This window comes from Scyliorhinus canicula, chromosome 5 (assembly GCF_902713615.1).
Source record: "Scyliorhinus canicula chromosome 5, sScyCan1.1, whole genome shotgun sequence".
Lineage (NCBI taxonomy): Eukaryota > Metazoa > Chordata > Chondrichthyes > Carcharhiniformes > Scyliorhinidae > Scyliorhinus > Scyliorhinus canicula.
The window spans coordinates 32,329,191-32,351,346 of NC_052150.1; the positions used below are offsets into that span (position 1 = coordinate 32,329,191).

The 22,156-nt window shown below is 49.7% G+C and overlaps 1 protein-coding gene across 5 annotated transcripts in view; it reads left to right on the top strand.

Annotated features, from left to right (window-relative positions):
* ropn1l (rhophilin associated tail protein 1-like) overlaps positions 1-22,156 on the top strand; it is a 117,625-nt gene that overhangs the window by 3,297 nt on the left and 92,172 nt on the right. For 3 of the 5 annotated variants that reach the window (XM_038796875.1, XM_038796871.1, XM_038796873.1), the window contains exons 2-3: positions 16,225-16,360; positions 21,812-21,935. In XM_038796875.1, coding sequence (XP_038652803.1) covers positions 16,230-16,360; positions 21,812-21,935 — 255 coding nt within the window. In that variant the 5' untranslated portion in view covers positions 16,225-16,229. Of the gene's footprint in view, positions 1-317; positions 397-16,224; positions 16,361-21,811; positions 21,936-22,156 lie in introns of those variants that run through there. The other 2 variants (XM_038796872.1, XM_038796874.1) reach the window with 2 other exon arrangements.

The window sequence follows — 22,156 nt, forward strand, 5'->3', positions numbered from 1 at the left end:
GGAGAAGGCTTGATGGGCCACACTGTCTACTCCTGCTCACATTTCTGATCAGCTTATATATGTTCTCAGAGTGCGGTTTTACTCATATCATGAGGGACATCAACGAAATAACAGCCAATCACTCATATAAGAGGGCTGTTAGTGAGATAATGTAATGTTACTGATGTAACAAATGCAGTCGTGATACAACTGCATGACTGTTATATTATCAGGGGGCATTGGTAAAATAATGGGGAGTTGCTGGTAAAATGGGGCATTATGATATAACCTGGGTTTGTTACTTATGTAACAGAGGTATGGGTGAAATTATGTTACCACAGTGACTAGTCTTCAAAATACTTCATTGGTTCGAAGGCATTTGGGACGTCCCGAGGCTTTGAAAGAAATTATATGAATGCAAGTTGCTTCATTTCTTTAACAAGATATTACTGATACAGGAAAGGCATTCATTGAATAACAAAGTATTATTACTATAGCAGGGCACTAGTGGTATAACATGGTGTCACTGAGGTTATTCATGAAGGCCCCCCTTCTAAACCTTGCCCCTTGCCTGAGGTGTGGTGATCCTCAGGTTAAATCACCACCAGTCAGCTCTTCCCCCTCAAAGGGGAAAGTGGCCTCTGGTCATCTGGGACTGTGGGATATGAATGGTACAAGGGGATGTGACTGATACAACAGAATACCAGTGAAACAATGGGCTATTATGGAGGGATAGTAGTGATGTAACTGAGGGATATTAGTATTATGGGCGCAATAATGATACAACATGGTGTTAATAATATAACAGATACCACCAGGGGCAGCATGGTGGCGCAGCAGTTAGCACTGCTGCCTCACGGCACCGAGGACCCGGGTTTGATCCCAGGTCACTGTTCGATGTGGAGTTTGCACATTGTCCCCATGTCTGTGTGGGCAGGTGGATTGGCCACGCTAAATTGTCCATAAATTGGAATCTTTTTAAAAAATTAACAGATACAACCATGATATTACAGAGGGTTACAGGCATACCTGGAATATCAGTGATATAACAGCGCTCCACTTGTTCAAGAGGGCAATAATGAAATAGCAGACTGTTTATGGCTTAACAGGAATATTAATATAATTGGGGCAATAATATGATAATGGAGTTAATGACATAATGTGATATTGCTATTGTGTTACTGATATACCAGAGATATTGGTAAAATAACAGGGGGGGTTACTGGTGTAACAGGGATATTAGTTCCATAATTGGCCCGTTATCGGGAAATTGTGACATGCAACAGAGGCATATGTCTAACTTCCAGGTGAGATGCTTTGGAGTTTCTTTTGCAGTTGCAAATTTAATGGCAGTTTTCTGGTCTGTGTTGTTGGATTTTGGATTTACAAAGGAAGTGATCCCGATCTTGGAAATGAGATCAGAGGAGTTGGGAGGCCTACCGGGCAAAAGTAACAGGGGAATTGGTTGCAGTACCTGGTCCTTTGGCAGCAGCATGATTTTCAGATGGAGCACAGGCACAGAGAGTGGAAGCAGTAAACAGAGGAAGGAGGAGAATTGATCTTAATAGATGCCCCGACACACCAGGGACCGCTTCTCCTGTTTCAAGCTCAGCCAGAAGCAGCGTGTGAGGTGTCTCCGTTTCACCAAGAAGGTGGTGAATGAACTGTGTGCCCTCCTACCAACCACCCCGAAGACGCACAACAGGGAGAGGATGGCGCTTCCAATGTCATCAAGGTCACTGTGACCCTAAATTTCTACACCCTTCCAGGTGGGAGTAGTTGACACAAGCAATAAACAGCTTGTCATCCATTGTTGCATAAGGGAGGTGACAGAGGCCTTATATGGAAGAAGTAAGAGCTTCATCACCTTCTCACCAATGAGCCAGAGACAGGAGGAATCAGCATATGGGTTTACCAGGCTAGGGGGGTTCTCAGTGGCCCAGTGTGCCATGCAATCGATGGTCTGCACATGGCTCTGTGGGTCACACAGGTTAACAAGGTGATGTTTCACAACTACAGGGGCTATCACTCCATCAACATCCAGTTGGTGTACCGTCATGCCCAAAGATCCTGGCAGTGAATACTTTCTGCCCTGACAACAGACATGACTCTTGTCCTGCAGCAGGCAGCTATACCTGCTGTCTTCAGCCTGCCATGAAGGCCCAGAGGCTGGCTACTGGCTGACGATGGATAATCACTTTACACCTGGCTCATAACTCCTCTCTTCCACCTGACTACACGTGAACAGCAACGAGAAGCAGACAGCGATCGGGAGGATTAGGAAACAAGCAGTCAACAATCTGCAAGAACAGCTTTGCTGTTTGGACCACTTTGGTGGGCCCTCAAACAGAGCATCTTTTCAAGATTGTGGTGGCCGGCTGCATCCTCCATAACCTCGCTATCTTGAAGCTGTCCTACGGAGGCTACTTTGGGAGAAGATGGAGGAAGGAAGGAGGCAGCTGGGATGCCCTTCATTCTTGACAAGCTATCTGTGAGCGGATACTCACAATCTGGTTGCCCAGAGAGCTCATTCCCACATCACATTTGCTCCACTGTTCTCTGCCTTTCAATCCATCTGCTATGTACCATCACAGCATCTATCCTGGCTAAAATCCCGAAATAGAAGCCGTCAACAAAACTACATCCGACAATACTTCCATGAATAAGTACAAAACTGAACTTGTGCATTCAATTACTGCTCTCTTATGGGCACCGTTTCCTGACTTAGTGCTCCATTGCAGTGCTACCCCAGTGGCTACAGCTTGGCTGGCGAGACAGCAGATGGCCTGGCAGGATAATTCCGCGCTGCTCTGGGCCTTGTGGGCCCTTCTTTGGACTATAACACCTCAGCATCGGCAAGAGCATCCTCGGATGACTGACTGACAGAGGCAACTGCAAGAACACTGGTGTAGTGGGAGCACAAATGCTTTCAGCTTGAATGAGGACAACAGGCTCTTGCACCATGGATCCATTACCACTTAGATCCACAGAATCCGTAGAATTCTTACAGTGTAGAAGGAGGCCACTCGGCCCATCTGAACAAGCACTGACCCTCTGAACAAGCACCCTACCTGGGCCCACTCGCCTGCCCTAACCCCTGTAATCCCGTAACCCCACCTAACCTTTTGGACACCAAGGGGCAATTTAGCATGGCCAATCCACTTAACCTATGTGCTAATGATATTTAAGTGCATTGAGAGCTGAGGTGGTTTTTCTTGTTTGAGTGGGAATAAAGGTAGCAGTTAAGGGTATTGTATCCACTGTATTGAGTAGCATTGTTTAATGGATAATGGTAAGTTATTTTCTGCTGTGATGTTAAAGATATTTTAATACCGTGTTAGTAGGAATGTTTGTTTAAAAATAACATATCCCTATTTCTTCGGGAAATCATTCCTGGAGCGAGGTCTCCTTTCCTCACAGTACTACAGAATTAAAATAAAATAATTTGGGTTTCTGTCCAATATCCTGGACACTGTTGGTGTCTGGTCTGGGATCACAATACTGTGGAGAGAGAAAAACAGTTAACGGGTGCAACCCAACTAAATGGGAACAAAGTCCCATAGCGAGCGCGTTTAGTTGCATGTTTCCCAGTGCTCGTAGCGCTGAGAGACACATGGCAATACAACGCCACCCGTGTTAAATAAGGGGCCTCAGCAGGGAACGTGCGCACATAGCTCCGTTTTCTACACCGAGGAGCTCCGCTCGTTGGAACTCCTCAGTGTAGCAAGAGATCGGGATGCCCACCAGCTCCAACACATTATGGGAGGTACATAAGCCGCCCCTCCCTTACACCCACAGAGGGCACCCCAGCCCAATCGCTAGCACACATAAAAATGCCAGCTTGGAACCTTGGAGTGCCAACCTGGCAGTGGCACCTAAATACTGCGGCAGTGTCAGGCTGGCACCCAGGTGGCACAGCCAGAGTGCCAAGCCAACACACCAAACTGGCACCAGCAGAGCCCAAGTATCACCTGCCCAAAGGGCATGCACCTGGGGGCCTCCAATCCTCTGGGATATCCCCATGTGCCATTCCATCTGTTCCCCATTTGAGGGCACCAGTGCTGGACAGTGTTCACCCAAGGTCTTCGAGACAAAGATCCCAGTGCCTCGGGTGCCTCGAGAAACTGCATATTACAGTGAGACTAGCTGGCTCGCTCTAAAATGCAGATTTGCTAAAAAGTCAGATCTTGCGAGGTGTTGCAAGCTGGGAAAAGCCTGGGAGTGGGGTCTCCCAGCTACTATCGGCCACACTGCACCACGGCGACCTGCTGTTCCGGCGCAGCATGGCCATTGGATCGCGCCCAACATCTTTAGTCCTTGTGAGCTGTCTGCAAAACCTTCTGTAGAATCCTAATAACCTGTTGGGGCACAGACCACCAGACCTCTGTGAAAGCATGCATGCCCCTTTGAGTACTGGAGGCAGCGGTCTGAATCATAGAATCACAGAAAATACAGTGCCAAAGAGGCTCTTCGGCACATCATGTCTGCTCCGACTCATGGAAAACAGCTGACCTACCTACCTAATCGCACTTGGCCATAGCCTTGAATGTTATGACATGCCAAGTGCTCATCCAGGTACATTTTAGTGAGACAACCCACCTCTACCACTCTTCAGGGCAGTGCATTCCGCACTGTCACCACCCTCTGGGTTAAAAGGTTTCGCCTCACATCCGCCCTAAACCTCCTAAACCTCACCTTGAATTTGTGTCCCCTCATGACTGACATTCAATATCCTGTCTATGCCCCTCCTAATCTTGTGCACCTCAATCAGGTTGTCCCTCAGTTATCCCTGCTCCAACAAAAACAACCCCAGCCTATCCAACTTCTCTTTATAACTTGAATGTTCCATTCCAGGCAACATCCTGATGAATCTCTCCGCAGCCTCTCCAGTGCAATCACATCCTTGCTACAGTGTGGCGACCAGAATTGCACACAGTACTCCAGCTGTGGCCTCATCAAAGTTCTACACAACTCCAACATGACCTCCCTGCTTTTGTAATCTATAACTCCATTGATAAAAGCGAATGCCCCATAGACTTTTTCATCACCCTATTAACCTGCCCTTCTGCCTTCAGAGATCTAAGGACAAACACACCAAGGCCCTTTTTTCCTCAGAACTTCCCAGAGCCATGCCGCCCATTGAATACTACTTTGTCAAATTACTCCTTCCAAAGTGTATCACCTCACACTTTTCAGGGTTAAATTCCATCTGCCCCTTATCTGCCCATTCAACCATCTCGTCTATAGCTTCTTCTAACCCAAGACACTCAACCTCAATGTTAACCAATCTTTGTGTCATCCCAAAAACTTACTAATCCTATCCCCACATATAGTCATCTATTTGTTTATATAAATGATGGGACCCAGCACAGATCCCTGCGGTACATCACTGAACATGGGCTTCCAGTCACTAAAGCAGCCACCTGTCAACACCCTCTGTCTCCTACGACTAAGCCGATTTTGAATCCACTTTATCAAGTTACTCTGTATCCCATGTGCATTTGCTTTCTTTAGAAGTCTCCCACGTGGGGCCTTGTCAAAGGCTTTGCTAAAATCCATATAAACTACATCAATGTATAGTCTATGTGGCTCTCGTAACCTCAGTCTGAACTTCCACTGCAGCTCCTTGTATCTCAACATTGAGACATTGCTCTTTCTGTGCTGCAGTGGGAGCTGAGACATGGGCCACCAGACGTCACATCACAGCTGAATCTGTCAGTGTTCCCATGGAGTGGCCACTAGGTCCAAACCGGAAAAGATGTGCTCTGTGTGAAGCCCTGTGCCCAGCTACTGTTAGACTTCTCCAAGCCTCTTGACAGTAATCAGAGACTGGCAGGCCAAACAGTCTATCTTGTTGAGGATGTCCATTAGTGCCTCCCTGTTTGCTGCCATATCAAAGGCCTCATCTGACTGTTCTGCAGCAGAATTCATCCGGGGAAACTGGCAAAGCCTCCCCCCTGGGCTCCATTGCAACCCACCCGTAATTGGTGACTCACCATGTGCTGATCCCGACTGCCCCCTCAGGTACTCGTGTTGCCAGTTTTTGAGCTGGTGGCTGCAAGCAACAAATAAAAGTGATGGTGCTCCTCCACCATAGGACTCGTGTAGCTCTTGCCTTCCATGATGAGACTATGGAGGGTGGCCAGGGGGCATTCCTTGGGTCTTTGAAAGCACAAATGCAAAAGGGTAAGGTTGGGGTTAGGCAAGTGGGGTGAAAAGAAAGAGGTCCATGTTCATACCATCTGTCGCTTGCACTTCATGCCGAAAACAGGATGAGGGTGAGGAATGGCATAAGCGACACTTGAATCTTCTCTGCGATGCTGGGTGAAACAGCCTCAATCACAGCCATGATGTAAAGTACCATCTTGTTCAGAGGGCCCAAGCAATGCAGACATATCTATCCCTCACTGGTTCTCTGTTGCTTCCTGCAGTAAAAGAGAGAGTGGGTATAATGTCATTGAGGGTGTTCGAATGTATTTGAATGATGTGCCTGCCATAGCTGAATAGCTGGAGGGGGTATGCGTAAGCAGCAAGAAGTGGTGTGATGGTGTGAGGCTGGCCAGCATTGGAAAATATGTGAAGGTGAGGTGGATCATGTTTGGCATGAGTCCTGATTGCTGATGGGTGAGTGATGGAGGTGTGGCCTGTTGTGCAGTGGGAAAGGTTCGGCAAAATTCTTTGATAATGGGGCTATGTCCCCATGCCCACGAGAAAACGAGCGCAAATCACTTTGAACTTTCCTGGAGAAAGTCCAGAGTGATTCTCCTACCTGAGGGGCTAGTAGGGTCCCGGAGTGCTCCTCGCAGCTGCGGCTGCCGATACGGGGCCCTGCACTTCCGGCCGGGGGTCCGCGCATACGCACGGCGGCAGCCTACAGCGGCGGCCCTGCACAACATGGCGGACCCACACCGCGGATCGGCAGCAAAAGGATAGGCACCCCCCGAGATCGCACACGCCCGTCGATGAGTGGCCTCCGATTGCGAGCCTGGCTGTCCTGGAGACCCCCCCCCCCCCCCCCCATGACGATTTCCACAGCTCCCATCAGGGCGGCCGCAGACTGGGTCCGCAGCCGCCACTCCAAGTGCCCGCCTGGTGGAGCTATTAGTGAACCACGCCGGCGGGAACCCGGCCAGTTGCCGGCGGAGAATCGCCATTGGGGGCCTCTTTCAATGGCCCCCGACTGGCGCCTCGTCGCCTGCACGCATGCGATTGACGGCGATTCTGCGGTCCCCGGAGAATTGTTGGAGTGGCTTCGGACCCGATTGTGGGTCTGACGCCCATGCTCCGTCCCCGTGCCGAGCGTGATTGCGGCGTGGAGGCTCGGAGAATCCCGGCCGTTGTTTGTACAGTGGTTGGAAGATATTCTTTAATAATGCATTCATTTGCTGTGCCCACCTGTACGAGGCCACTGAACTTTTTCCAGCGCTGCAGCTAAGTCCGCAGAGCCAGACTCTGCGAATTGAGCACCCTGGGTCACATGCTCCCATTCCCTTCTCAAGGTGCGTATGCCATGAGGCCTCCTGGTCCCTGTGGAAACAAGGTGTAGCTCTTCATCCTTTGGATCTCCATGTGGCAGATAAGAGACAACACTGCACAACAAATTTCAGAATATTCTTGAGCAATTAGAGACCCGTGATGCTGGAAAAAAGGATAGAAAATGGTCCGGTTTCCACCCCTTACATCGCGCCACCGGAGGTCAGTTTTGAATACATGTATCAAATCTTTTCTCAACCGCCTCTTCACCAAGGAGAACAACTCCAGCCTCCAATTTATCTCTCATGACTGAAGTTTCTCATCGCTGGAACCATTCTCGAATCCACTCAAATGCCATCACAGTTTTGATGAACCCGTATAAAATACTGGTTTGGCCTCAACTGGTGTACTGCAGAAGAGTTCTGCGCGCTACACTTGGCCAAAAGTGGTGGGAATCCTCCAGTCCGCCTGGTTACCTGGAACGTTAGGGGTTTGAACAGCCCTGTAAAACGGGCGAGAGCTTTCGCTCATTCTGAAGAGCCTAAACTCCTTTTTGCAGGAGACCAATTTGTGAATCAGGGATCAGACCAGGTTACATAAGGGTTGGGTTGGGCAAATTTTCCATTCCAGTTTCAAAAGCTGGGCCCAGGGGTACAGCGATTTTAATTACTAAAAGAGTCCAATTCTCCTCTTCTCAGATTACGGCTGACCCCAACGGTTGATATGTTATTGTTTGTGGCTCCCTGTCGAGCACCCACAGTAGTCCTGGTCAACCTTTATGCCCCTATCTGGGATGATCATTAACTCACTGTTAGTTTCTCTCCTCAACCTCATCTCACACTGTGGTAAACCACTGTTGCACCTATATTAGGTGATGGACCTGTACTACAGGTACGACGGTAGTCCTTGCCTGCTGGCTCCGCCCAATAGGCGGAGTATAAATATGTGTGTCCTCCGTGCAGCAGCCATTTCATCAGCTGCTGTGGGAGGCCACACATCTTAGAGCAATAAAGCCTCAGTTGTATTCAACTCTCGTCTTTGTGCAATTGATCGTGCATCAATTTATTGCTCTAAGATTTTCAGAAGATGGACCTCCGTATCAAGCCGGATCGCCTACAGCTGGATCCGCAATCAAGCGACGCCAAAAATGACTTTCCGCACTGGCTAGCTTGTTTCGATGTGTACATCAACTCGGCGCCAGGCCGTGTTCCGGAGGCTCAGAAATTACAGATACTGTACTCGAGGTTGAGCTCCAACATCTTTCCTCATACGCCAGCGACTTTTAGAAGGGGCCACGCTCGATCTCACAGAGACAAAGAAGCTAGCGCTCTCTATGACGGTGACCAGGCCTACACCCCAAGCCGTGCGGCCCACCCCTCCTACGCATCGTGGACCCCACGGCCGCCCCAGCGGGGGCCTTACCCAGCCAATACGCCTGCACCACGCGCCAGCCAGCGAACCCCGGGGGTCCCCGATATTACTTTTGTAGCCAGCAGAAACACCCCCGCCAATGCTGCCCAGCCCGCGCTGCCCTTTGTAAAGCTTGCGGTAAGAAGGGGCACTTCGCCACGGTGTGCCAGGCCTGCATTGTCGCCGCTATCGCCCCCACCCCCCTCGTTTACAGACAATGGGCGCCGCCATCCTCACCTCCCCAGACCACATATGGCCAGTGGGCGCCGCCATCTTCTCTCCCTCAGACCACGTGCAGCCAGTGGACGCTGACATCTTCTTCTCCTTAGACGAAGCGCAGCCAGTGGGCGCCGCCATCTTCCCCTCCGTGTAACACGTGCGGCCCATGGGCGCCGCCATCTTTTTCAATCCCCGCCACATGCGGTTCATGGGGGCCGCCATTTTGTCCTCCCCAAGATCTTCAGGCGCCGCCATCTTATCTCCCCCATGGCACATGGGCACCACCAGCGTTCCAGGACCCGTGCCCCCCTGGGCATCGCATCATCCGACACCAGCGACGACCAACCATGACTCGCCTCAGTGACCATCGACCAGTCTCATCCGCACAACCTGGCCACCGCATCGACCAGCGTTAAGATCGACGGACACGTGACCTCTTGCCTGCTGGACTCCAGGAGCATCGAAAGCTTCATCCACCCGGATATGGTAAGGCGCTGCTCCCTCGCGGTACACCCTGCCAATCAATGACTCTCCCTGGCCTCCGGATCCCATTCCGTGGCGATCCGGGGGGTACTGTATGGTCACACTCATGGTCCAGGGCGTAGAATTCAGCGGCTTCCGCCTCTACGTCCTCCCTAATCTCTGCGCTGCTCTACTACTCAGGACTTCCAGTGTAACCTCCAGAGCCGAACCCTGAAACTCGGCAGGCCCCTACCACCCCTTACTGTGTGCGGCCTCGCGACCTTAAAGGTCGACCCACCTCCCTTCTTCGCAAACCTAACCCCAGATTGCAAACCCATTGCCACCAGAAGCAGACGGTACAGCACCCAGGACAGGACCTTCATCAGGTCCAAGGTCCAGCGACTGCTTCGGGAAGGCATCATCGGGGCCAGCAACAGCACCTGGAGAGCCCAAATGGTAGTAGTTAAAACTGGGGAGAAATACAAAATGGTCGTGGACTGCAGCCAGACCATCAATCGGTACACGCAGCTCGATGCGTACCCCCTCCCACGAATATCTGACATGGTCGATCAGGTTGCACAGTACCGGGTCTTCTCAAAGGTAGACCTCAAATCCGCCTACCACCAGCTCCCCATCCGTAAAGCGGACCGTCCATACACGGCCTTCGAGGCGGACGGTCGGCTCTATCACTTCCTCAGGGTTCCCTTCGGCGTCACCAACGGGGTCTCGGTCTTCCAAAGGGAGATGGACCGAATGGTTGACCGGTATGGTTTGCGGGCCACCTTTCCGTACTAAGACACGTCACCATCTGCGGCCATGATCAGCAGGACCACGATGCCAACCTTGCCAAATTTCTCCACACCGCCACTCTCCTAAACCTCACCTACAACAAGGAGAAGTGCATGTTCAGCACAACCCGCTTAGCCATCCTCGGCTATGTGGTCCAGAACGGAGTTCTGGGGCCCGATTCCGACCGCATGCACTCCTTCATGGAGCTCACCATCCCCCACTGACCCAAGGCCCTCAAATGCTGCCTGGGGTTCTTTTCGTACCACTCCCAGTGGGTCCCAAACTATGCAGACAAGGCCCGCCCACTCATTCAGTCCACCCATTTTCCCCTGACAGGCCTTCGCCCGTATCAGAGCTGACATCGCCAAGGCCGGGATGCACGCAGTAGACGAGACGCTGCCCTTTCAAGTGGAAAGCAACGCATCAGATGTCGCCCTAGCCACCACCCTCAATCAAGCAGGCAGACCCGTGGCATTCTTTTCCTGCACCCTTCATGCCTCAGAAATTCGGCACTCATCCGTCGAAAAAGAAGCCCAAGCTATCGTTGAAGCTGTGTGGCATTGGAGGCATTACCTGGCCAGCAGGAGACTCATTCTCCTCACTGACTAGTGGTCGGTAGCTTTCATGTTCAATAACACGCAGCGGGGCATATCAAGAATGATATGATCTTGAGGTGGAGGATCGAGCTCTCCACTTACAATTACGAGATTGTGTATCGCACCGGTAAGCTCAACGAGCCCCCAGCCACCTTATCCCGAGGTACATGTGCCAGCGCACAAGTAGACCGACTCCGGGCCCTGCATGACAGACTTTGTCACCCGGGAGTCTCACGGTTGTACCATTTTACAAAGGCCCGCAATCTGCCTTACTCCGTCGAGGATGTATGGACAATCACCAGGTTCTGCCAGGTCTGTGCGGAGTGCAAACCGCACTTCTACCAGCCAGACCGTGCGCGCCTGCCGAAGGCCTTCCGCCCCTTTGAGCGCCTCAGCGGGAATTTCAAAGGGCCCCTCCCCTCCACCGACCGTAACACGTGTTTTCTCAGTGTGGTCGATGAGTACTCCAGAGCTACGTCCGACACGTCGCTCTCGACCTGGAAGGGGAGGGACTCGTTGATAGCGCGCATCGTGGCCTTTCCGATATTCGCTTTGATGCGGCTGAAGGCCTGGCGGGCCTCCGTCGACAGGGGGAACGTGGCTGTTTGGATGAGGGGACGGGCTTTGTCGGCGTATTTGGGGACCCACTGGGCGTAATATGAGAAGAAACCGAGGTAGCGCTTCAGGGCCTTGGGGCAGTGGGTGAGGGGGAGCTTCATAAGGGGGTGCATGCGTTCCGGGTCGGGGCCTATCACTCCATTTCGCACTATGTAGCCGAGGATGGCTAGACGGTCGGTAGCATTTGTCCTTGCTGTAAGTCAAATTCAGGAGTTTTGCGGTTTGGAGGAATTTGGGGAGATTGGTGTCGTGGTCCTGCTGATCGTGGCCGCAGATGGTGACATTATCGAGATACGGGAAAGTTGCCCGTAAACCGTATCGGTCGACCATTCGGTCCATCTCTCTTTGGAAGACCGAGACCCCGTTTGTGACTCCGAAGGGAACCCTTAAAAAGTGTAGAGCCACCCGTCCGCTTCGAACGCAGTGTAATTGCGATTGCTCGCGTGGATGGGGAGCTGGTGGTAGGCGGACTTGAGGTCCACCGCGGAAAAGACCTTGTTTTGTGCGATCCTGTTGACCAGGTCGGATATACGGGGAAGAGGGTACGCATCCAGCTGCGTAAACCTGTTGTTGGTCTGACTGTAGTCTATGACCATCCTATTCTTCTCCCCGGTCTTTACCACCAGAACTTGCGCTCGCCAGGGGCTGTTACTAGCCTCGATGACCCCTTCCTTCATAAGCCGTTCGACCTCGGACCTGATGAAGGTCCGGTCCTGGGGACTGTACCGTCTGCTCCTGGTGGCGACAGGTTTGCAACCTGGGGTGAGGTTTGCAAACAAGGACGGGGGATTGACCTTGAGGGTCGCAAGGCTGCAGACAGTGAGGGGAGGCATAGGGCCGCCGAGTTTAAATGTTAGGCTCTGGAGGTTACACTGGAAGTCTAACCCCAGGAGTGTGGTCGCGCAGAGGTGGGGGAGGACGTAGAGTCTGTCATTTTAAAACTCCCTCCCCTGGACCGTGAGGTCCGCTATACAAAACCCCGTGATCTCCACTGAATGGGAGCCAGAAGCCAGGGCGATTTTTTGCTTGCCAGGATAGACAGGGAGAGCGCAGCGTCTTACCACGGTAGGGTCTACGAAACTCTCCGTGCTCCCAGAGACCAATAGGCAGGTTGTTTCGTGCCCGTTGAGCAGGACCTTCATTGTTGCCGTAGAGAGGGTGCGGGGTCGAGACTGGTCCAGAGTGACTGAAGCGAGTCGTGGCAGACAGTCGGAGTCGTCATTGGGCGGTGCGTAGTCACCCACGGGGTCCTCGGAGCCGATCCAAGATGGCGGCACCCATCGGTCGCACATGGTACGGGGTGGACAAAATGGCAGCGCCTGTCCCCTGCACATGGCGTCGGAAGCACAAAATAGCGGCGCCCAGAGGTCGCACGTGGCATTGGGGGATGGGGGCAGCGAGGTTCGCGGGCCGCACGGGGCCCTTGGAGAGAGAGGAGGAGGAATCCCGCAGTCGCTGCCCGGGACTGCAGCGACCGCCTTGTCCTCGCAGTCCTTGCAGGTTGCCGATCGGGATGGGCAACGTTGTCGGGGGTGTTTTGCCTGGCTGCAAAAAGAGCAGCGGAGCCCCGCGGGTTTTTCGGGGCATCCTGCGGCGCAGGCCTGGGGGGAGTCCGAGTCCGTGGGGGAGAGAGAGGCTGAATTCCACGCTGCCCAGGGGGCCGCCGCGCACTCGGCGGCGTATGAGCGGGCGATTCTGTTCGCGACATCTAGGGAGGTAGCGAGGGCCCGTGCCTCCGTGAGGCTCAAGGTTTCTCTTTCTAATAGTCTCTGGCGGTTCTGTGGGGACTGCATGCCCGCAACAAAGGCGTCTCGGATGAGGAGTTCAGTGTGCTCACTAGCCGACACTTGTGGGCAGCCACAGTTCCTCCCCAGTACGAGGAGGGCACGGTAAAAATCGTCCAACGACTCACCAGGGTTCTGCTGCCTCGTGGCCAGTAAGTGCCGAGCGTAAACTTGATTTACCGGCCGGATGAAGTGTCCTTTGAGCAGTTCCATGGCCGCGTCGTAGTCGGTTGTGTCCTCGATGAGGGTGTAGATGGTGGTGCCGACGCACGAGTGGAGGATGTGTAGCTTCTGCTCCCTCGTCGGTACGGTTTCCGCCGTACTGAGGTAGCTTTTGAAACAAGCCAGCCAGTGCTCGAATGTGGCTGCTGCATTGGCTGCATGGGGGCTGAGTCGTAGACGCTCCGGCTTGATGCGGAGCTCCATCCTTTAAAACTTGTAGATTAAATTGATGTGTGATCAATAACTACTGAAACGAAGGAGTAGTCCGAATCGAAGGCTTTAATCTACAAGAACTTTCCCCAGCAGCTTGAGTACAGAAAGAACGATGGCTGCTGGGAAACATGGGTTCTTATACTCCGCCTCTTGGGCGGAGCTACCTTCGTCTTGACCAATGAGAAAGCAACACTCGGGCCAATGGGCAGCGAGCCTTCTCCACCAATAGCAGCTCACGCTCCCAGGTACCATAGTACCACTACTCATACTATCACAGGTATGTTGTTTTTTTGAGGGGTGGGGGATAGGTGTGAGTGATGTTTGACAGGGCTCACGGCACCATACACACATGTTCTGGTCCTGTTCCAAGCTGGTGGGTTTTTGGAGGTCCCTTTTTACCACCATGTCGGCAATCCTAAATATTGAATTGGAACCCTGTGCAATGGTGGCTATATTTGGTATTTCCGATGTGCTGGAGCTGTGGACGGGTGCTGGGCCAGATCTCCTTGTCTTTGCCTCACTGGTTGTGCGAAGGCGGATCCTGTTGAGCTGGAGGCTAGCAACGCTGCCGAGTGCTTCGGCATGGCTGGGGGTCTTAATGGAGTTTTTGTGCCTCAAGAAAGTCAAAACACCGTGAGGAGGTCGGTTGAAGGCTTATACTGGGGATGGCGGTCATTTATATTGTAGTTCAAAGAGTTGTTACTGTTAGCTGTGAAAGGGGAGTTAAGTGGAGGAGAGTATAAACTGGGTGGTAAGTTGGGGGAGTTATTGTTTCTTGGATTGAAAGGTCATTTTTGGGGTTTTTGGATTTGGTTAAGGGTTATTGTTTGTATTTATTTGTAATTCTGTATAAAAGTTAAAACGTTAATAAAAACATTTTTAAAAATTCTGCATCCTCATGTGCCCCGGAGCGAACAGTATCACTACAATGAAATGAAATGAAATGAAAAAATGAAAATGAAAATCGCTTATTGTCACGAGTAGGCTTCAATGAAGTTACTGTGAAAAGCCCCTAGTCGCCACATTCCGGCGCCTTTTTGGGGAGACTGGTACGGGAATTGAACCGTGCTGCTGGCCTGCCTTGGTCTGCTTTAAAAGCCAGCGATTTAGCCCAGTGTGCTAAATCAGCCCCAGTGCAGAAGGGGAGGCCATTCGGCTCATCAGGTCTGTACCGGCTTTTGGAAAGAGCAACATACTTAAACCCACGTCTCCACCCTATCCCTAACCTAGTAACCCACCTAACCTAGGTTGGGCCTAATTCAGATCAAGGTGTTGCATTGGACGCACTTGACCAAGGCGAGGATGAATAGGCCTGTTCCAAATGTTGAGGACAGATGTAATCGCTGGTCGCTTGCCCCAGCTGACCATACATTTTGGTCCAGCCCCAAACTCACCAGCTTCTGTGCTTCCATTTTTACACCATGTCTGAGATACTCCGTTTGGAATGACTCCTACATCCGCTGGTAGCCATGTTGGGGGTTTCGGATTCACCGGCAGTCCACTCTGTGGTGGAGGCAGATGTTGTGGCTTTTGCCTTGCTGATAGCCTGGGGGTAGATACTGATTGGTTGGAGGTCTCCCATTCCACCCAGTGCCTCTGATTGGTTGGGGAACTTAGAGAAAATTAAATACATCATAACGGGTTCAGTGGAGAGGTCTTACCTGAGATGGCAGCCGTTCATTTTCTTTTTTAAGGATCTAACGCTGTCAGCTGTTCGTGGTTTTAGGTATCGTATTTAAGTCAATTGTTTCTTTTACGTTGTTTGTAATTTTTTGCTTTCTTGTGTTTTAGTTGGTTGTGTGTTATTAAGTGGTAAAACTTTCATAAACATACTTTAAAGGGAAAGTCATGAGGCCTCTGAACAGAGTGGCTAAGGAGGAATTGTTGTCATTGGTGGAACAATCTAGAACCAGAGGGCATCAGTTCACGCTGTTTGGCAAAGGAATCAATACTGTCTTGAGGAAGAACTATTTTACACAGGGAGTTAGCTCCTGGAATGCACTGGCTGAGAGTGACGTGGTGAAGGTAGATTCAACCATGCCTTCCAAAAGGGAATTGGATCATTATCTGAAGAGGAAAAATGTGCAGGGCTATGGGAAAAAGGCAGAAGAGTGGCACCAAGTGAATTGCAGAGAGCTAGTATGGACACAGTGGATCAAATGGCCTCCTGTGTTGCAGCCACCTATGATCCTGTCACTGTATTTCCACTTTGCTACTTTACTTGCGTTGCTTAACTCACATGATCAGATAATTCAATTTGGGTTTTGTGCAAAAAGGGCTGATTATCTGGGCTTTGCTGCCCTATTCTCTATCTAAGGAATTGTAAGTTTCTGCACTCCATTTTGAGATCGAGTTGAACCATTAACCCTCTGGTCAAGCCCTGTTTTGGATTTGATTGAGATTCTGATTACTACACTCCTGCTTTACTCAACCTATTTCACGTTAATTCTTCTTTACAGCAGCCATGCCACTTCCTGACGTTATGTTCTGCGCTCAGCAGATCGAAATCCCACCTGAATTTCCGGACATTTTAAAGCAGTTTACAAAGGCTGCCATCCGGACCCAGCCACGTGATGTTCTCCAGTGGTCTGCCGCGTGAGTAAAACCCTGTCCATCAGCTGACACGTTCAGTAATTTGATTCTGGTGTGTTGAGAAACAAAGGCGAGAAGCCAAGGTTGAAAAAGGCAGAAGAAAAAAAACAAGAAAGTGCTGGAAATGTTCAGCAGGTCAGACAGCGTCTGGAGAGAGACATCAGCCTTCTCAGTGCTTTTCTTCAACCACCAACACTGTGACTTCACATGGCCTAGTTTATTACAGTGAAAACATTTGAAACTTTTCATTTCTTTTCCACCCTCCTGGATTTCTTTTTTAGTCTGAGGTACACTCTCATTATCTCCCACCAGATCACCTTTACCTTTACCACTTGAGTATTTCTCATGCCCCCAGTTTCTATCCCTCACCGGCTGAAACTGATGTCGGAAACCAATCTTTGATTTATGAACTCATTCATAATCATCTGCCATTTCTGCTGCTAATCTCGCAGTTTTAACCCTCTGTTCTTCCACATGAGTTCTCACTACATCAGGAATTGAATTTTTAAACTCCTCCAAAAGTATAATTTCTCTGAGAGCTTCATACGTTTGATCTATTTTCAAAGCCCTTATCCACCTATCGAAATTACTCTGAGCCTTTCAAACTCCATGTATGTTTGACCAAATTCTTTTCTTAAATTTCTAAACCTTTGTCTGTAAGCTTCAGGCACTAGCTCAAATGCACTTAAGATGGATTTCTTCACCTCCTCATACATCCCAGATACCTCCTCCGGTAGTGATGCAAACACTTCACAAGCTCTACTTACCAGCTTTGTTTGAATCAGTAACACCCACATGTCCTGTGGCCATTTCATTTGTCTAGCTACCTTCTCAAATGAAATGAAAAAGGCTTCCACTTCCTTCTCGTCAAACTTTGGCAATGCTTGGACATATTTAAATAGATTCCCACCAAGCCTTCGACTATGACGCTCTTTCTCACTATCCTCATCACTATCATCCAACTGTACATTTCCCTTTATGTCTGCCAATTTTAATTGACTTTCATGTTTCATGACCATTTTCTGAAGTTCAAACTCTCTCTCGTTACCTTTTTCCCTGATCTGTATCTCCCTTTCTTTTTCTTTTTATTCTGCTGGGCTATTCTTTCTTTTCTGCTTTCTTCTCTCTTTTCTTTTCTCTCTCTCTCTCTCTCTTTCTTTTTCCTCTCTCTCTCTCTCTCTCTCTTTCTTTTTCCTCTCTATTGTATTCAAGCCGCTTTAATTCTTTCTCATGTTCCATTTATTTAATTTGAAACTGAATTTTTGCCATTTCCAATGAGTCAGACTCTATCTCAGGCAACGTTAAATGCTTAACCACCGCCATAATTACCTCATCTTTTGCATTTTGTCAGGTAATGTTAACTGCAATGTTTTTGCCAAATCTAACAGTCTGCTTTTTGTCTCTGTCCGTAAGGTACTGCGTGTGGCATTCTCCACCCCCAAAAACTTCTGAGCCTCTGAAAGAGCCATTGTTCACAACACTTTCCCCACTTAAACTAAAATACTGCACCGGAAAAGCAGCAATCCTTCACTGTCTTTAAGTTCACAAAAGCCAGTCCAATAGATAGACTTTTATCCCGGATGAGCGTCTGTAGAGAAAGAAAGCGCAGAGTTAGTGGCTGAAACTTTCCCTCCTCGCTCGCGGCTGCGATTTGCCGGTGCTGCTGAAAGTGAATGGAATTTTGGCTAAAACGCCAAATTTTCTGTTCTCGTTTGAATGAGACTGGAGAGTCCCACCCAGTGTTTCAGGTCTGTGATATGTCAGCAGTGAGGCCCCCCCGCCCCGTCCCCCAGTGTGTTTTCTGGTGGCAGAAGCAGCCCGCTATTTGTTGCTGACAGGACCAGAGGATCCCAGGAAGGGCTGGAAAATCCTGCCCAGAAAGTTAATAGTGGATTTTGAGTGAGTAAAAGGCAAGAGGGTGGAAAAAGAACAAAAGGGAAAGTCTGTAAGAAAGTGGAGAGATTAAATGAGAAAAGGGCTCCTGGTACAAAAGCCAATGTCCTGGCCCTGTAACTTGCTTTAGAGCTGTTATGTCTTGAACTATTCGACCCCAAGCTCCTGACCCCATATACTCACCGGGTCTTGCCTCTGCTCCAGTCTCAGCACACCCGTTACTGTCTCTCATCCACATATTTACCACATCGTAATCCAAACTTTCCTGCCCTATCCTGGCTGGTCTCCCATCACCCACCCTCTGTAATCTTCAACTTATCAACAATGTGCTACCCCTCCCACAGTCCACAGCAGGCCCCCCTGTGCTCAGCCCTGTCCTTCCTGACCTACATTGGCTCCAGAACCTACAACATTTTCAAATTAAAGTTCACACTTTTGTGTTTAATTCTCTTAAAAGGCCTCACGACTCTCAACTTTTCCAGGTCCCGCAATCCCCACAAACTCTCCATTCACCTGAATCTGGCCTCTCGTGTATCCTCTTTCCTTGCTTCACATTATTGGTGGCCGTGCCTTCAGCTGTCCGGACCTCACACTCTGAATATCAGTCCCTGAACTTCCCTCGTCCACCTGACCCTTCACCTTTGCAACCCTCCTTTCAAACCACCTCTCACCATACCTCCTCCTTTGGCTCAGTGTCTGTTTTTGTCTAGTTAGGCAACTCTGGTGCACCTTGGGACTTTGTTAATGTTAAAGGTATTACGTAAAGACAAGTCATTGCTACTTTAACTTTCAGTCTGGCAGTAACTGAGTCGGTAATTGTAATAAATACTGTAGACTGATGGGCAGAATTCTTCCATCTTGGGACTATGTTCCACGGCAAGGTGGGAACGTGGAGTATTTTCTGCTGCAGAGGCAATGGGAAAACACGCAAAATATTCCAGCCCTGACCTAATTAATTATGCAACTGGGTGTTTTGCGCCACATTCTGTGGTGGGGCAGGCCTGGTCGCACATAGTCTGCCATCCTATCCAGGCGTCATATTGAAGAGCTGCCCAACATCACTGACCCACTATTAAATAAAGAAGGTGGACCTCCAGAAACTGAAGATGGATCTCCCGGAACATTCTTTTTAAAAATAAATTTAGAGTACCCAATTATTTTTTTCCAATTAAGGGGCAATTTAGCGTGGCCAATTCACCTACTCTGCACATTTTTGGGTTGTGGGGGGCGAAACCCATGCAAATACGGGGAGAATAAGCAAACTCCACACGGACAGTGACCCAGAGCCGGGATCGAACCTGGGACCTCAGCGCCGTGAGGCCGCAGTGCTAACCCGCTGCCCTCTCCCAGAACATTCTGAGGCTGGAGGATGGACCTCCTCCAGGATACTGAATCTGAAAGGTCCACCGGTGGATGCTGCCTCACCTGCTGCTGTGGTGTTCCGGGGCCCAGATTTTCTGTCGGCTTTGACCCTGCACTCTGGAGGCAGCCCCAGCCATTTTCCAGGTCAGTCCTGGCTTCTGCCCGCCAGACGTTCCAGCCGGGTTTTGCACCAGCGTGTTTCCCATTGCCGCGATGGAGAACCGGGTGTGAGTGGTTGACGCTCTATCACCAATATTGCCTGCTTCCATTTCTGTAACATTATCCATCTGCTTCCTTGCTTCAGAACATGTACCACTGAAATAAAAACCCTCATCCGTGCCTTTGTTACCTCTAGACCGCACTGTACCCAAGCTCTCCCGGCTGTCCTGCCACCTTGCACTCTCCATGAAACTTATCCATTTCTCTAATGCCCATGTCCTAACTCACATCAAGTTCCATTCAACCATCTCCATAAGATCATAAGAGATAGGAGCAGAATTAGGCCACTCAGCCCATCGAGTCTTCGCCACCATTCAATCATGGCTAATATTTCTCATCCCCATTCTCCTGTCCTCTCCCCATAACCCCTGATCCCCTTATTAATCAAGAGCCTATCCAACTCTGTCTTAAAGACACTCAGTGATTTGGCCTCCACAGCCTTCTGTGGCAAAGAGTTCCACAGATTCACCACCCTCTGACTGAAGAAATTCTTCCTCATCTCTGTTTTAAAGGATCGTCCCTTTAGTCTGAAAGATTCTAGTTCTAGTTTTTTCTACAAGTGGAAACATCCTCTCCACATCCACTCTATCCAGGCCTCACAGTATCCTGTAAGTTTCAATAAGATCCCCCCCTCATCCTTCTAAACTCCAACGAATCCAGACCCAGAGTCCTCAACCGTTCCTCATACGGCAAGTTCTTCATTCTAGGGATCATTCTTGTGAACCTTCTCTGGACCCTCTTTGCTCATTAGCTGCCGCTGATGCCGTGCCTTGAATTTGAAGATCTAATTCTTTCTTTCAAGGGCCTCTCTCTCTCCCTAAGTCTATTTCCTTCTCCAGAACCACAACTCTCTGGGATGTCAGTACTCCTCCAATAGCACTCCCCCAATTTTGACTTCCTGCACATCCCCATTTTAATTGCCCCCCGTTGGCAGTTCTTTACTTAGTCGCCTAGGCCCTGAGCTCTGAAATTTCATCCATAAGCCTCCCTACCTCTCCCTCCACCTCTAACGCACTCCTTAAAACTTACCTGTTACACCAATCTTTTGAACACCGTTAGTGTCAACCAAATTGCAGATCAGACAATCTTCCCTAGTCTCCAGTTTGTTTTGAAAGATCTTGTCCTGTCTCACTGGAACTATGTTTTGGCTCCTTTGACATCTAAAGCTGAGCAGCACCTAGTTTTCCAAGTTGAATTTTTCACAGCACATTCACATTCCATACACCCAGTGCTGAACGGGTTACACCCAAATTTATAACAGGCAGAAGGCAATGAGGTTAATGGAGGGAATTCCAGAGCATTGTGCTCAGGTGGCTGAAAGCACGTCTACCAATGGTGGGAAAGGAGAGATCGCAATGAAAGCACACAGATGGTTAAGTTAATTTTTATTAAAAATTCCTGCAAGAGGGACAACCACTGATGAATCATCTTTGAACTTGGCAATAACATACCCTTCGACAAACCTTTGCTTAAGGAATATTAATGGTAGCTCTATGGAAAGAAGGCATAGAGGGTTCTATTAAAATGCTTCCTTGTTGCAGACATGATAAGACAATGCTTTCATTGCTATCCTGGTAGATTGCTATGTGTGGTGGTGTGTTACTGTTCACCCAGGGTGTCTGAGTTGTTGTGGCAACTTGTACCTTTGCACACATGTTGCAGTCTGGAGTCATGGGTAGTGTTGGTAGAAACTTACTTTCTTTCCATCCCAATGACCGACCAGGAAGCTCTGCTGCTCTTACTCTGCCTGCCTATTGGCGTGCGTTGGAACGACTTGCAGGTTGATACTCAAACAAATTGACCTGTTTGGCCACGTTATGAACAAACTTCCCTTAACTGGCCATCACACCCTGGGGTGGGACTCAAACCCAGGGCTTCCAGCCCAGAGGCTGTGACATCACCCACTGCACCACAAAACCTCCTGCTTATCGTAATGTAGCTGCAACTAATGTGATTTTCTGACCACTGTCATTGATTTAGGTATTTTGCAGCATTGTCGAAAGGTGAAACTCTTCCAGTGAAGGAGCGATATGAAATGCCAGTTGCAACACAGAAAAATGACACTGGTCTTACACCGGGACTTTTAAAGATTCTGCACCATCAGGTATGATACCAGAAAGTTAAACGATACTCTTCAAGGCTGCTCTTAAAAATCGGATACACTCCACATTCACTGCTGAAAAGGACCATTATTCCATTCTTACATTTATACTTGTCAAAGGTTCCTCGTTACGATTTATATCGCCTGGAGTAGGAATCAACAAAGTTTCTGAAGAATAATTAATTACCATGGGATTCGATTTATTTGCTTGCTTGTTTCTAGAT